At 42.6% G+C, this 16,793-nt stretch overlaps 2 protein-coding genes across 2 annotated transcripts; one reads left to right on the top strand and one right to left on the bottom strand.

Annotated features, from left to right (window-relative positions):
* The first annotated feature begins 35 nt into the window (after nucleotides 1-35).
* On the top strand, nucleotides 36-7,782 carry LOC121297854 (microtubule-associated proteins 1A/1B light chain 3A-like). Its single transcript, XM_041224393.1, has 4 exons — nucleotides 36-218; nucleotides 3,139-3,194; nucleotides 5,151-5,257; nucleotides 6,156-7,782. The coding sequence occupies exons 1-4, from the start codon at nucleotides 179-181 to the stop codon at nucleotides 6,316-6,318; spliced, it is 366 nt and encodes a 121-aa protein (XP_041080327.1). The 5' UTR covers nucleotides 36-178; the 3' UTR covers nucleotides 6,319-7,782.
* Nucleotides 7,216-16,475, bottom strand: LOC121297853 (phosphatidylinositol glycan anchor biosynthesis class U protein-like). Its single transcript, XM_041224392.1, has 12 exons — nucleotides 16,311-16,475; nucleotides 15,083-15,147; nucleotides 14,548-14,607; nucleotides 13,996-14,058; nucleotides 13,654-13,763; nucleotides 13,235-13,335; nucleotides 13,017-13,114; nucleotides 12,539-12,693; nucleotides 11,971-12,114; nucleotides 11,475-11,599; nucleotides 10,889-11,031; nucleotides 7,216-10,034 (listed from the first exon to the last, which is right to left on the bottom strand). Exons 1-12 carry the CDS (start codon nucleotides 16,438-16,440, stop codon nucleotides 9,921-9,923), a joined length of 1,308 nt encoding a protein of 435 aa, XP_041080326.1. The 5' UTR covers nucleotides 16,441-16,475; the 3' UTR covers nucleotides 7,216-9,920.
* Nucleotides 16,476-16,793: the final 318 nt, after the last annotated feature.

The raw sequence follows: 16,793 nt of genomic DNA, 5'->3' as shown, positions 1-16,793 counted from the left end.
TAAACAAGGCTGGCGGTGACGTCACAGTCTTGTTAATACATTGTCTCGGAAAGCTGTTTGGATACAGCGAGATCCAAACAGAAAGACACCGCTGTGCATCAACAGTGTAGCGCCTTACACCGTGGCACAAAACGAGCAAATTAGCCTTCATCCACCGCAGCCGATATAGCAGACAGACATGCCGTCTGACAGGCCTTTTAAACAAAGAAGGAGCTTTGGTAAGTTCGCTTATTTTCTATATTAATAAATTACTTTCAAATGGTGTGAAATTAAAGGTTTTAACAGATACGAGCTTGGACAGACGAGGTGGTTACGTCATCACAGCTGTTTTTGTTAAAATACTAAGGGATATTTTAAACTGTTTTATAGTCGCGTATTATTGCACTTCGATTTACTGATGGGAAAAGGATTGGGTGTCACCCAGAAACATACACGGCTTCAGTTTATTTCATGCTGTTTAAACCCAGCGCTACATGTTTCCCGTGTCTATCACTAGAATTAAAATGAGGGCCGCCTTACATGGTTTGCCAAGCAACACGGTTTCTACTCAACAAATAAGAACCACTGCCAGACAGCGGACAAAGGAATTAAAAAGTGCAGCTACGTGTTGATGACAGCATGTTTGTTTTTTTGTAGACATTTGTAAATAATAATAATAATAATAATAATAATAATAATAATAATAATAAACAACGCGCTGTTTCCTTTACATAAGCGTATGGCCCAGCTCCGCAGTTACATTAAAAAACAAAACACAGACTGGCCTGCCTGCTGTGCTGATTACACACGTCATCACGTCACGTTTGCATGTCACGTCCAGAAAAAAACAATTTTCCAAACCCCACAGGCGGAGCAACGTGCAAATAGCTGAAAATACCGCATAGTCGGGTTTTTTTAAATTTTTTTTAATGTTTTTATTTTTTGTGGCTCAGGTTTGTATTTGTTTATTTAATGTATATATTAAACGTTTAAAGGGAGCAAAGACAGTAAGTCAGTGTAAAGAACAAAAAAGGCAACTTTGTGTTTTATTCAGTGCGGTGTTCACGGACACAGCACCGTGATATAAAATACCTATAAAATACACCCGTATTCTTAAGATGCCTGGACTCCACCTGCTGAGTGTGTCCACAACAGCAGCACATTACAAGAACGTCTACACATTAAGTGCATTGTAACTATGCATAATAACACTGCACGCATGTGTAAGTACACATGGATTTATTTACAAGCTATTATGTAAATGCATAGCAATTAAAGACACTTCACAGTTGACAGTCCAATACACAATCGATTAGATAACTCTCCCATGACCGCCACAAGACCGAAGTTGTGTTTAAGCAATGATGAAGTGTTTGACATGCACAGCCCGCTAATACTTTCATTTTACTGTTTATTTCGTGGCTAACAGTGTTGGAGACGTGTGCCTTAGGTTTCTCTGTTGTGCACTGCATGTTTTTATCTGAGGGTTCACTCTTATGAAAGGACTACAGAAGCACATGTCAAAACAGCGTCTCATCTTGCAGTATAGTATCAATGACAGCCATCTGGAAAACTAACAGACGTGGAGGATGAGCGCAGTACAGTGAACCGGATGAATGTTTGACTCGGGAACACGCCGGTCTTCTGTTTTACCTGTTATGCTGTTAACCCTAATGATCTTCTGTTTGGATTCTGCGTACACGACAAGTGTGCTATTGAAATATGCAGCAGTGTAATTCTGGATTAGCGATTTAAGACCGCTGATCTTTCAGCAGAGAAACAGGGTTATACAGACACCGTGCTGCATATTAATTAGCTTTTCTTGTTAGTTTGCCCTTTTGTCCTGCCCTATCCCCAGCTTACTCGTAGTTTTGCCAATGTTTGCCCTCATGCTTGGGTTTGCATAATGCTTTGCATATATATATATTACAGCCCCTTGGGTGTGTAACTTGTTGTTAGTCCCATCATTGTACCCTGGCAAGTAACAGTTAATCTGTCAACACTGGGGTTTATTTCTGACACTGCAGTTAGGAAAGGAAAGAGACACTGCAAGGGATTCCCTTTGAGACTGTCCCACACCCTGCTGCTGGACTGTCCCGATCTGGAATGAAACCTGGCCCCACGGCTATCCACCTGTCTATAAGGCTTGGGGCTGCAGTTGAAATCGTAGATTAGTTTTAAGCTAATTCATTAATATAGTAAATCTTTACACTGAATGCAGTGCTACTGTTCACTATGCTTGACTGGCCACACTTCACAAGCTTAGTTTTATAAACTTGTTTAATTCTTTTCTTACATTAAGTATTATCAGGAAATATTTGCGCAGAGATTTCTAATGGGCTAGTACACTTGTTAGGTACCCCCATAGGTAGTTTAGATGATAAAGCTAGTAAAGATATCTGTAATTTCTCAGTACAAAGTTTCAACAGGTCAATAGGGTCACCTTTTTCCAACCAAGCCTGATGCATTGCGCAACTTGGAGCAGGAAATGTATTCTCTCCAAAATGTACACTCTGTTACAGGCTTTGTTTAACATCATGCCTGATAACATCTTATGCACGCAGCTAGCAGGAATAATGAGCATGGACACTTTCCCTTTCTATCCAACAGGAAAAAGGACATTTAAAAAAACACGTTAAAAGAAGACATGGCTTTAGACACAGAATCATTGTTAAAGAACGTTTCAGCACTATAGCTATGCCTCTGTAAATGCCAAGCTGTACTGTATTCTTGCAGTAATATTATTTTAATTTTCACTTGGGGAGCCTAGTTGTCAGGGTTTGCTGGCAACGATACACTTGCCGATAGAGTGGCATCACCACAAGCTCCGAGCCAGTGTGTCCTGCATTCGAACAGTGGTTTCCTGTTTACCAGTAACAGAGTGGTACCCCACTTACCAGTAACTGCACCAATGTGTCGGGCTGAGCCTCTGCAAGAGCCACAGATTAGGACACACAAGAATATACAGAAGAACTTGGTACCTGCGCCAAATGTGAATATGCAGTACTGCTTGTAAAACACCACAACTGCAAATCAGGCAGCAAACTGCAAAATATTGCAGCATTTCCCTGTACTGGATACCTGCTAGGATGAAATGCATGTGTGTTCTCTTCTTGCAGCGTTGTTAAAATCTGTTTCGCGTGTTCTCTTTCTTAACAGCTGAGCGTAACAAAGAAGTTCAACAGATCAGAGACCAGCATCCCAACAAAATACCAGTAAGTAATGCTTTTCCTTCATCAGGTCTGGTAAGTTAACAGCAGCAGGAGGTTGTGATGTTTATTTACACTGAGGGTAAATTCTGCTTGTTTGATGGGAGCAGGTTTTTGGAACGGATTGTCGAGTGGTCCGGACTGTCACTGTTAAATGTAACATACAGAATGGCAGCCAAAGCGACCTGCTGGCTCATATCATTGGACACCTTTTGAAGCTTGTTCAGAATGTATGTAAAGTTTTCAGCGTGGTTTTAATGGGCTTGATTCTGCTTATAAGCAGTTTTTGAGAGACCAATAGCAATGACAAGTCAGGAGGTAGGAGATCTTATGATTACAAAGGACATGACCAGAACAGAATCAGCAGCAAGGTGTGGCAGTTTCCTTGTGAGTAAGATAGGACATGACCAGAACAGAATCAGCAGCAAGGTGTGGCAGTTTCCTTGTGAGTAAGATCTGCACCTGCAAAACTGATGAAACTCGGTTACATTCCCATTAGTCAGAAAGTGGACCTGCAGCTTACGTTGTTGGACTGGCTCCCTTGGGGACCTGGCAGCTCTTAAAAACATGGAGTCTGGTTTCCAAACTCTGAGAATTAGCAGAGACATCACGAAGGGAAGAGGACATGAAAGAACAGCACAGAGCATGCTGAGTTTCACCACAGTCAAGCAATCTGCAAACCGACCAATTCTGAGTAAACAGAAAAAGGCCCCATTCCTCAGGCTACCCCATTTAGATGTGTGGAAAATGAGCTGCGTGTGAACACCCAGTTTAAAACCTACTCCAGTTCACAGAGGATATCTTCAAATATTACATTATAAACGCCTACATTCAGGTCATTAAACGTGCATTAGAGGACGCTTGTCCTTTGGCTGATCTCTGTTCCTTTCAATAAAGATAATAAAAATAAAAAAAACATCTTGCTTGCAGGACTGCTGATAAGTGGAAAGCTTTCAGTTTAAACAGTAGGTAAACAAACAAGGTGATGAAACAGGGTTTGTTTAATAATTTAGCCAAGTAGTAAATGTTTAAAAACAAATTGTGTTAAATGTAGATGGTTGGCTTTTGCGCTTGTAGTATGTGAGCAGCGTAAGGACTGTACCTACAGCAGTGGCTTTTACCAGAGCTGTGAGAGCTCAGGTAAATGGTCATGGTTTGTGTGGGGCATCCATTTGTTCAGGATTGGCAGTTTTATTTCAAACAGAAAAAACTAACCATGCATTTCAGCCTTGCACTGACAAAGTTAAAGAGCCCCATTACTGCCTGGCTGGGCAACGCAGGGACAAGACAGAGTCGCTGCTGCCAGTCGTCTGGCTGTGCTCCCTTGATTTCGACTCATGTGTTTCCACTATTAACTCTTCCCTCGTCGCTCAAGACGAACAAACATGTTGAAGTGAGCAGCCACTTGTATATGGGCACAGAAACCTGTGCTACTGCTATGCATTCAAGGGGGTTGCAGCAATGTAAAACATTTATCTTGAGAGTGCCCGAGAGGCACAAGGTATTTCTGAGGAAACAATTTACTGAACCGTGTGGACCTGATGCAAAGCTACATATATCATTTTGCTGCAGACTCCAACCTCTTTTAAGTAGCCAGCCCAGAGAATTATTTGCCAGGAAACTTTACTGTAGTTCAAGGGATGGGCAACTACAAAACCTGCCTGATAAGATGCAAAACTGTGATTAGTTATGTGGCTAAAATGTGTAATTTGTTTAATTTTAATTGATTTCATCCTGCTTCCAGTTACAGTCATGACAGTATTATTAGAAGCATATAAACCAAGACACACATCAGGCATCTTTATACACTTCTTAATAAAACACTAAAGAGGTCTAAACAGTCAGCTTACAACAGCACAGCCTCACTGTTCCAGTACATGGCGAGATCCTATTCCTGCCTCCGTGCCCAGGATGCCACTCTTATAAAAGCGTGTTGATCTACAGCATCTGTTCCCTTCGCAGGTAATCATCGAGAGGTACAAGGGCGAGAAACAGCTCCCCGTCTTGGACAAAACCAAATTCCTGGTTCCTGATCACGTGAACATGAGCGAACTGGTCAAGATCATCCGGTAAGCCTTTGTGTGTGACTGTTAAATATACTGTGAGGGCAGCTTACAAGTAAAGATATTCTCCAGCAACTCAAATGATAGTCCACGCCCCCCCAGTTTATTGCTGTATGTCACCCAGATCCACATTATTGGAATTGCACTCTTTTTTAACTCCAGTGCTTCTTTTAAAGGGACTGTCGGATCTGAATTCCAGGGCATACTGTGGAATTGTATGGATTTTGCAGCCCACAAGCCGACACCTTGATGCTTAGTCTCTGACACTCCAGTGGTTTGCATTGAGTCCAAGTGCGCTGAGGCTAAAAATAAAAACAGATGCCCTACATACAGAAACACCCGTCTTATTCTGAAATGTACTTTATTTTACCACAAACACTCATTAGAGAAGCTTAGATAAAAAATAAGAAACCCACTGTTTAAATAAGTTAATAAAACGAAAACAATGAAATAAGAATACAGCAGGCTGTAGCAGAACAGCTCTGACAGGTTCACCTTAATTAAACCAATTAATATCCGTCTAAACCAATATAGTCTGTGCTGCAGATCTTAATGAGCCAAGCCCTCCCTGCAGATGTTCATCGAGCTTTGTTTCGTGTCTGCATCGCTCCCTTGCGCTCTGCTGACAAGCTGTCTGATCTGCAGACAGAGCTGGGCGCTTCTTCTCAAGCCTCGGGGCCAGACAGGTGGTTGTTTATTTTATTTGTTTGTTTCAACCCCAGTGAACCTAGGGGTGGCCAATTACGGTCCTCTACTCCCAGTTTGATGGGGAAAATCAAACGGTTAGCCATTTTAGGGTCCGAGTTGGTTTCATCAAACAATTTAGAAAAGGGTTGGAACAAAGACCAGGACTGGAAGGGCTTTGGCCATCCTTGGACTGACCTGTTGCCATTCCTCTCCTCAGCCGTCGCTTGCAGCTCAACCCCACGCAGGCCTTCTTTCTGCTGGTGAACCAGCACAGCATGGTGAGCGTGTCCACCTCCATCTCGGAGATCTACGAGCAGGAGAAGGACGAGGACGGCTTCCTTTACATGGTCTACGCCTCCCAGGAGACCTTCGGCTGTTAAACGAGAGCAAATGAGTGATCAAGCCAGCGAGCACAGCGGGAAGATGAAAGACAGAAAGCAACAGCAAACGTACAGCAAACATAAATGTGCCCTCTAGCTTAGAATTCCTTGCGTAGTAAAACTGGAACTGAGGAATTATGTTTTTTGTTCATGCACGTGTGCCGAGTGACTGTGTGGTGTACCATTCTGTGTAACAAAACAAACAAAAATCCAGCAAATGGCCTTCTCACGTCGATATTCGGGCATCTTATTTAATTGCTAAATATTGTTAGTAGTTGAGCCTTTCTGTTGCGATTCTCGTCGTAAATGTGAACAAAAGCAACAACAACCTTAAACGTCATTAACAAAATATTCCAAGGCCTTGGCCCTTGAAAGTGTTAGGCTGTGACCGGGCCTCATGGTTTCACAAATAGAAACGGGTACGTTTTAAATAGGCGGGTCACGGGGAATCTGTGTCTTTGGACCCTTTGTTAGCAAGTATATATGTAAAATGATACTGTGCTGTTCTACATGCTGCATGGTTCCAGCAGGTGGCGCTGTGCTCTATTTCCTTAGTCTTTTTTTAATCCCAGTACTACCGGTCAGATTGTAGCCGGGAACTCAACCAGTCCATGTAGCCCCAGAATATCAGCGCCAGCGCTAACCCTGCCTCTTCCAGTGAGCCTCACCTCACTGATCTGGGACAGGCAGATTCACATTAGTCGGATTTTGTTCAGTCCATGTCAGTGATGCGGTCAAGAATCTAGCCAGTATAGTGGCCACTAAATCTTAGCTTGAGACCCAATGGCATAGATAGCTTGTTTCCCCAGCTTTGGTACAAGGGACAGCTACTGCAGGGGATCATGCAGTAGGGTTGTTGCTACTTACGTCTGGGGAGACTTTTTGTCTGCAGAAATTAGTGAGAAGTTGCTTGCATTTTTCTCCTTTTCACTCATGTTTAACCAAGGTAAAGCATCTGCTCCAAAACAGATTCACCACGACACCTTTCGCTCAAGTGCAGCCAGCCCTCGGTGCTACACAGTGCGTATGTGAGGAGTCCATTTAGAAGCTGTGGATAGCGTGCATCTCATTATTATGGTAATCCATTCTGTGTAAGAATAAACAAGCTTTTTTGCACTTAAAAAAAAATAACTAGACCTTTAGGAACCAAGTACTGTTTTAAAGTGTATATGACGTACCTGTTTTCTGTATAATAAGCATTCTTGTGTAAGCCTGCTTTCTCTTTGTGTTCGTTACTGGTGTTGTTTGAGTTCTGAATGAAAGGTTATGTTTGAGATACATTGCATGTGGTTTTGACCCTGTGAAAGAGGGCCATCTGAAATGATTTTAATTTTAATTTTAATGTTATCTTCATGTATTTTTTGGATTTGTATTTCCTTTCATTTTTTAACCAAAAAAAAGGTGTATGGGGGCAGGAGGTGGGGTGTTATAACTATATATAATATTACACAAAGTTAAATCTTACACATTGGCTTTTGGGTCTTTTTTGCATTTCCCCCTATGAACTGATAGATATATTTGTTTAACAGCTTTTGTTCAGTGAATCCAGCAAGGAGGGGATATGAATATTTCCCTTTTCTTAGGCCAATTCAATGTGTGGTGCTTTCTTTAACCCATATGTCCATCTGTAAAGCCTTGCCAAACTAACTGCTAAATTCCTAATCTTAACCTCTAATGGTTGTAAAAAAAGGTTTACCAATTCAAACATTAAAAAGTGTGCCCTGTATTCACCCATCTCAGAACAAAGCGGAGCTGAAGCCTCTGCCAATAATACTTCAGTATAACTAGGAGAACTGCAAAAGCAGCTGAGAAAGCATTACATTGTAATCTATTAGTGCAAAATAACACAGCAGACTCAATCCTTGCAAATTACCGTTTCATTTCGAACAGACCAGGCCAATCTGAAGATTGCAAGTGACAAAACAGTACTGGTACTTGCACAGGGGAGCACCCTTGAGGAGGAACCTGCTGATTGGCCAGGTAATTCAGCCAGCCGTTAAACTCAAAGCACTGATTGAGGGATAGACTGCAGCAAAGTCAGGACAAGGGGGCTACGTGTGACGCGTATACCGATTAGAATTAGGGAACACGTCCTACTAGATCTTCTGCTTTGCATATTAAGGTGCTATACAGGGGCGAAATATGTTAAAATACTGGCCAATTTCTGATGAACACACTTCTCACAGGCACTGAATGGCACATATGCAAGCCGCTATAGCTAAGGAGGAATAACAGAACTCATAAAACAAAAGGACTATGAGGAGTAAGATTGTAATTTTCATTGTCATGCAGTAGGGCTAAAATACTTATTTTCAAAATGGGAAGAAATCAATAGAACACTACATTCAATTTTATTTTGTATTTAGTTTTATTTATTTATTTTTTTCATATCTCAAAGTCCTGAATATATAAAGATTTAAAAACCAGTAGACCTTTGTACCGAAATGGAGAACAATGGAGGGACAAAGAGAGTCCATACATATGAACAACAACTGATCCCGGTTCCAAACAGCGAGAGTTTAAATAATCCAATCAGCCGGCTCGATGAACAGGTTTGTTTGAGGATTCGTGGAACCTGCAATGCCTTGGGCCACGCTACATGCTTCAGAACACCATAAACAGCAATGATTCAGAACCTGGACAGTAATGTACACAGAGTCCTTGTTCTCTAGGGCACTGAACCAATATGTTTATGGTGTACAGAGCTCCTGCCTGTTTGGCTCAGCCAGGGATGAGAACATCTTCTTGTCTTGCATCCAGCTACAAAATGGTCCAATGCCAACCGATTGTGCAATCCAGCCCAGATGTCTGTACTTTAATTTACAGAAGAGGGATTGCAGCAAAATGCGTTCAGTGTAAAACAGAACTAAGAACTAACAGTTCTAAGCTGTGAACATTATAGAACCGTGGTGCAAAAATCCTCAATATCTAAAACCAGAAGCATTTTAGACTTTACATTCTGTACAAGCTTAGGATTCTTCTCCATGCCGTAGGAAAAAAATAGTACTGTAATAATAATAATAAAACGTATTTAATTAACCCTAACCAAATTTACTTTTTCAGATCTTTTACAGCTCAGGAAAATAAACCAATAGAACAAATCCTCCTTGAATTCTAGATCTGTGCTTCTCAGTGAAAGCTTTCAGTATTCCTTACCCACTGCATCCACCTACACATTCATCTTTGGCAACACCTGCTGGTTGAAGCTAATATTACAGCAGCTCTTTATGGAGTGCTGAAGCTTGAATGATCGTATGAGTCAGTTCTTATGATACAGAGCTGTGTTATCCTGTCTGGGGGAGCGCAAGGTTTTAACTCAAGAAAGCAGAAGTGAAAACAAAAGGAGTAAACAAACAAAATGCCCCCTGTCCCAACCCATCAGCCCCAGAGAGGTCCCACAGCACAGCTTTGTTTTGAATACTGTCCACCTGGAAATGAACAGATCAGCTCTTCAGCATCACTCAGCAATTGGCTTGTTTTGACATTGATATTTCATTTCCATGCACAAAAATCAAAATCTTTAAACCTCAATTAAAAAAAAAAAAAACAAATAAATAAAAAAGGAGCTGAAGAATGTGCGTCTCCCCGGTGTGCGCAGAGGGTTATTTCAGAATCAGAGTGGCCTCGGTGCCATCCTTCTTCCTCAAGTACAGTCCGTGTGTCAGGTGGTGTTCCCGGCGCAGATAGGCGTAGAAGTAATCTGACACCAGCAGGATCTGCAGAGAGAGAGGAGAGGCGAGGACAGGGGCTGAGAGAGGGTCCACAGAGAAAGCAAGAAGCAAGGCAGAGAGCAAAGGCAACACGCTGGGCAATACTGTACCTAGCAAACAATGAGTGAGAGAGAGAGAGGCTTCCCTTGACAAAAAAAAAAAAAACTAATCCAAGGTTAGTGCACTGCAAAAAATAAAAACCGAGCAGGTCCACCACTCCAGCAGGCTCCTCCTCTCATGGGAAGGGAACACTGGCAGGTATCTGTGGATCTGATGTTCAAGTGTGGTGGGGAATCAGCCTCCAGGACAAACACCCCCATCACCTAGTCTGTCAACCCCACCCTGTATATGCATACAGATAAACACACATACACAAGAAACAAAACCCAGCCACCACACTAACAGCAACTGATAGTGTTCAACAGCATCTATCATCAGCTGTACCCAGGAGCAATGAGACATGTGCTTGTCAGAGTACCCTGCTTGTTTTGAATACTTCTGTCCAGGAGTCAGTGGCTATGAATTATTAAACAGCAAACCCAGTCGATGAATACAACGTCCGGGCTCTGCCAAGTGTCAATCCCAGGTCAAAACGATTTACAGTACAACCAGTACACTTTCAAGCAAGTCACTTTCTTTCGCTCAACGTAACAGAACAAAGGGAAGCCTACCCTGGCCCCAAATCACCCCTCCCTAGACTGGGTAAGCTAAACATTTCGTTTAAACATCTCATCTCCAATATTGCTGATAAATCAGGTTCTGTGTTCCTCCAGCACAAGGCAATTCACACAGCCCATGTGTATCTAATGCACAGCACTGGGACGGCAGACTGCTTGCAGAGGCCACATGGCCGAACCCACCTGCCCCACATTGAAGACCAGGGTGATGGCGTAGTAGAAGTTGGAGTTGGCACTGCCAGCGTAGATCCAGAGGTGCCAGAGGACTGGAAACAGCACCGAGCAGGCGATCAGCACACAGGACACCACAAAGATATTCCGCAGGACTGAACAGAGAAAAAGCAAGAGAAACAATGAAAAACCTTCACCGCCGCGGGCGTGATCACAAAACCAGAGCCAGCTCATCACCCTGACCTACATCCACATGTGCAAACGCAAGTTTCAAAAGGAAAAAAATGCAGCTTCCACACACAAGCTGCCTGCATGCATGCATGCCACACAATTATTGGAGCTACTCCTTAGCCAGTTAGGCTAGGCAGACATTTTCACATACTGTAATGCAAACATGCTATCTTCATGGTGGATTCTTCAGTTTTGTGGCTATGTTCTAACTCACCACCCACACTGGGATGCTAATTTTTTCATTCCTTTGTTTAAACTGTCATACAAACACTGCATTGCCTTGACGAGTTCCAGGCACTTTCTCCGGTGCGACAAACTCTGTTTAAAATCTCTCAACAAGGCGTGCTTCCTGATGATCACGACTCACATCTGTACAGGTGGCTCCACATGGGGAGGAAGGCCATGTAGAGAGAGATGTCGCCCACAGTGGGGTAGGACTTGAATATGGAAATGACTGCAATCTGCATGAACATCAAGAAGACGGGATGCTCCCTGGAAGAAAAGAATAGCTGCTAGTAATTCGGAAAGCCTTTTACAGCCAATCGGCGAAATGAAGCAGGACGCTTGAAAAATGAAAAATAAATCACAAGCATTTTGTTTAAAAGAAACTGCTGATACAGAACAGCTCCACACAAACAAAGCAGCGGTTAGCACACAGCAGACTGTTTATAATGACAGCTGCTGACACTATTTATCAATGTTTATTACTAGGCACAGCAGAAATACTGTTTACACTTGAAAAAAACAACCACATTACTCCTCTGACAACTGCACACAAGTGTATATCACAAATAAACTACCATTGCTACATTTAATAAATACTGCAGAGCTCAGCAGGACCGCTGACAAGGGGAAGCGCTTACTTTAACTTGACAGACAGCGGGATGGTGTAAAAGAAGACGTTGATCTGGAACACACAGAGGAAGAAGAGCCTGAAGTGCTCAAACATCTCTGCAAAGAAGTACCAGAAGAGACCGATGTTGGGGGTCAGGTCTGGAACCGACAGGCTGCGATCAAACAGAAGGAGACACTCGCAACAAAATCCAGTACAGTGCAGGCTTATAACAGGCACTGAAGAACTGAAGTAACAGAGCGGTTATTTGATCAAGCGATATCCAGCTACCAGCTGGATTACTATAAAGCATTGGAGAGCACCAGAGAATCCCTGCGGATTGCACAGACCACTTCTTCTTAAAGCGCAATCCTGGGATAACCCAGGATAGGTGGTTAATACAATCCTGGGTGATTCCACAGTGCTGGAGGGGCATAGCTTGATGAAAGCCATCCCTTTCTAATACACTTCTATCAGATCTTAACTAAAGGGAACGAAGGCAGTGGTCTCACGTCCCAGCATCCCTCTGTAAACCAATCAGAAGACTGCCAGGCTTTGAGTTTTCTCATACTGTTAGGGGAGCAGCACTCCTTACTTACATGAAGCCGTACACAGAAGGGATGTAGTCCCAGGAGCCGAGCAGGAAGAAGGAGAGGCAGGTAATGACCAGCAGGCTGCCCAGGTACATCACCCCGAACTGGAGGGTGAAGAGCCAGAAACTGGGGCTGCGCACGTTCACTGGGATGTACAGCCGCTGGAGAGGAACAGCAACACACAGTAAAGAGCCTGAGACACATACCTGCAACACTCCACCCCAGTGGGTAATACAGCTTTGCATTCAGCAATTCACACTGCCTGCCGTAAACTACAATACAGCCAGCGTACCGGATTACCACAAACACAAGCATGTCTACCTCTATTCAACAGTGCGCTTACGCGGGAATGTGCTACAGGAGCATGTGGTGAAGTGCTTTTTGTTAATCTACAGAAGAGCAGACTGGAGGTAGAGAGAATTGACAGCTGGCCAGAGCACTGGTGCCAGTGACCAGCTGGATAGCATGAATCTCTCCAGCTTACCTGCAGCAGGAAGAGCAACGCTGGTGCAAAGAGAGTGAGAGGGTAGAGCGACTGGTACGTAGCCAAGGACAGGAATACCGCACTGAGGAAGGCGCTGCCTTTAGTGTAGCAAACAAACAAACAGAAGGATTCATCAGCAACAGTGCAAATCAGAAGCCACATATTACACCCCAGCACTGCATGTCATCAAAAGCCCAGGTCAGATCACAATAAAATACCTTTTACTGTAGCTAGCATGAAGAGTGCAATGATGGCATTGTTAAGACCACAAGTTGACTTCGCCACACATGACAGAACAGTGAAGGGGTTCAGTAAATAGCTGAAAGAGAGGGAGAGAGAAACCAAGGGGGAGTCAAATCAACAGGTGAGCAGGTGGTCTCTGCTACAGATACAGCTGCTCATCTTTAAGGGTATTAAGCATCCGCTGTAGTACCCCAACTGGGGCAAATGCATTGGCATAAATGAATCAAAGACACAGTGACTGTTAGCTTATGGCAGTCCTAGCAGCATACACACTGTGTATCCCATCTCTGCCAAGACTTTCAACCCCACGACTTCTTCCAATGAAAAATTAATAAACAAATAGACAAGTGGGTTTTATGGGGTCAGCAGGAACCCCACATGGTCCTGCACTTACAACAGCGCTACTTTGAGAGGAATGTAAAACATTTCCTTGGGTGTTCTGATGAGCTCGACGACATCGTGGGGGTAGCGATCGGCTTCCAAAGCATACTTCTGTTTTCTGAACTGAAAACCAAATGAAAATAAAGAGAAAAATAAAAACAATGCAGACTGTTAGCCATATTCGTCCAGGAAGTGAGATCTTGAAAGGCTTTTTCTTGTGCTGAATGAATGTCCCAAGCAACTATGCACAGAAAATCGTTATTTTAAATGACACTGACTAATATTCAGCAGCAGCAGGAGGCACACCACCCCGCCCCCCTCGCCACATGAGAGCTAATTAAAATGCTGTACTTACCACCGTTTTGTTATAGTCCTGGACTACCAAGTACAATGCCACAGCAGTTACTGCATCTGCTATCTGTTAAACAAGCAGAGCAGGGTGAAAGCAAGTGTTCTGCAATGTGTTTCTGATGAATGGACATGCAAGTGCTTGCACTGCATTAATACACAGCAACACTGCGTCCTGATCTGCACCACACTGCATCTCAACAAGCCTCGAAGGAAAGCACCGACTACAGAGACCTCAACTGCTAGTCCCATGCACTCTTTGAAGTACAGTAGCGTTGTATTGCATTTTAAAAATAATAATATTGTATTAGTTTCTAAAATTACAGTTCACTCATATTACATAGAAATCCACAAACATACACAAAACCAAGCACTAATTAATAACAAATACAACATATAGATAATGTAACAAATAAAATATTCAACACCTACAACATTAAATCGATCCGTACATATACAGCAACTACAAACACAGATGAAGAAAATCAACACGTTTGCAATGAAATACAAGGCACAACATGTTCTGTTCACAGGTCTTTTACAAGCACTGAATACTCACCAAGAATACGATCTCGGAATAATCAACAACGAAGTGAAAGAGATAAATAATCAATGGGGTCTGAAAAAAAAAATAAAACAACAACAATCAACAGCTTAGTCAACACTTAATTCCAGAAACAGTTATTTTACGGAGCTTAACAATAAAGCACATAACCAATTATATAAGGTGCTGTGGTGTGGACCCCTTTAAATGCAGGTTAGCTATACTCATAAAAGAGTGTGCTACTGATGTCACACGCCATTTCCTATAGACATGTGTCTCTGATAAATGTTAATATAATAACATTACTATTGCAAACTTCAGAATGCATCTTCAAATCCGTAGGGGTGGAAAAATGCGTTGTGTTTCGATGAATTACAATATTGCATGATATATCTTATATATCTTACCATGCTGGCAGTACCTGAGATTAGTGCATCGTAACAGCCTTTGAAAACTGAGCGTGGACTCACTACTAACCGCTCTACAGTTATATGACAACATTTACCAGCACTAATAAAAGACTGCATTGCACAATGCAAAAATAACTCACTTCATGGAACACATCTCCCGAGTATGGCGAGACTCCTAGATCCAGCAGAGACAGGCCCTCGACAACTGCAAAAAACAGAGAGAGAGAGAGAGAGAGAGAGAGAGAGAGAGAGAGAGAGAGAGAGAGAGAGAGAGCTCAGTAACAAGCGTCCCTGCCACTGCTGTGAAATCTTACAATCTTATTACAAGCACAAAGAAGAGTGTGACCTTAATGCGATACAGATACACGGTGTGCAAGTAAAGTCAGGCAGGCAGGGAGCTCCTTATACCCCCAGACAAATGGGTGCCAACTGACCAGCATTTTAGTGTAGCTCAATATTGTATTCTGGGTACTGCGCTGTGGTAACTCATTAGTCATATTCTCATTATTCTAAAGAGGTCCCAGGGCATTCAGGTGCATTTAAAAAAATAAATATATATATTTTTTTTTTATAGAAATATACCATAAAGTCATAAACAATAGGGAATAAAAAACTAATTGCCAAAAGTTCCCTACATAGGCTTGAAAACAATAAATATAATACATTATGTAATTCGTCAGTAAACATATATATAAAATTTAAAAACTAAATCAATAAATGCAGCATATCCCCCCAAAAATGTAAAACAGCAGTATAAGCAGATACCAAATGTCTCCATGTTAAGCAAGAACATATTGCCTTTGACTGTATATTTTTTGCTGGTTTCCCGTTGCAATAATAATAATAATAATAATAATAATAATAATAATGATAATAATAATAATTCGGTGCATTTAACGCGTCACTGATGCACACACTTAGCATGTAAACCATGCACAGCCTGCGATGCGAGAATGAGCTCGAATAATTAACAAAACATTTTGAATAAACACACATCGTTCATGCAACGAAATTAACGATAGAATATCAAATGAAAATCAAACCCAAGCTAATACATGAATGTGAATTCTACTGCGCCGATAATGAAACAGCAGTGAGCGCTTTAGCTTTGCAAAGGCTGGCCCCAGTGTGTCCATTCCGAACACACACACTCGTTTGTGTTTACAGCAATGCAATGTTATCTTCAAACCCGTCCTATGCATACATTGACATATTTGATCTAATTGCTGTTAAATGCATCTGACATATTTTCACTGACACTCGCTCGCTCTGAGAATTCTGCGTGTTTGTTATTATCTGTGTCGTTACAGTGCCTTCTCTCATTTGTATTTAGATACCACGCACGCTTTTCATATCGCCTCCTCCTACCTCTTTTCCACGCGTTTAAGGGGGAAACAACCTCGACCCTCTCGGCTATGAGCCCGGCCAAGCTGGACCGGAACAGAACAGCCCGGACGGTCGCAGCAAGAATCAACACCAACACCAAGGGAGCCGCCATCTCTGCCGGGTGGAAGGCGTCTGCCCCACCTGGTAGCCCGGGGCAGCATGGGAGATGTAGTCCTATACAATACCGCTAGCGTTGGGACTGCCGCAGAATAGACTACAGATCCAGAAGTGCATTGAAATGGGACGCGATTTCCCTATTCCGGATTTCAACACATGCTGTACTGCACTGGCCGTTGTAGCCTACACCGGATGAGAAGATTTTACACTGCAGACTTTATAATAAATTGGCTTGAGCGAGTGACTGTCTCCTCAGTTCCTCACAGCGGCACGGTGCAAGGAAATCTAGAAGCAGTGTTACTATGGGAGCCTGCTGGGCGCTGCAGAGTTCACCCTCGCCACCTTTAT

Source organism: Polyodon spathula, chromosome 23 (genome assembly GCF_017654505.1).
Source record: "Polyodon spathula isolate WHYD16114869_AA chromosome 23, ASM1765450v1, whole genome shotgun sequence".
NCBI classification, from domain to species: Eukaryota; Metazoa; Chordata; class Actinopteri; order Acipenseriformes; family Polyodontidae; genus Polyodon; species Polyodon spathula.
This window is presented reverse-complemented; position numbering and strand designations above follow the sequence as displayed.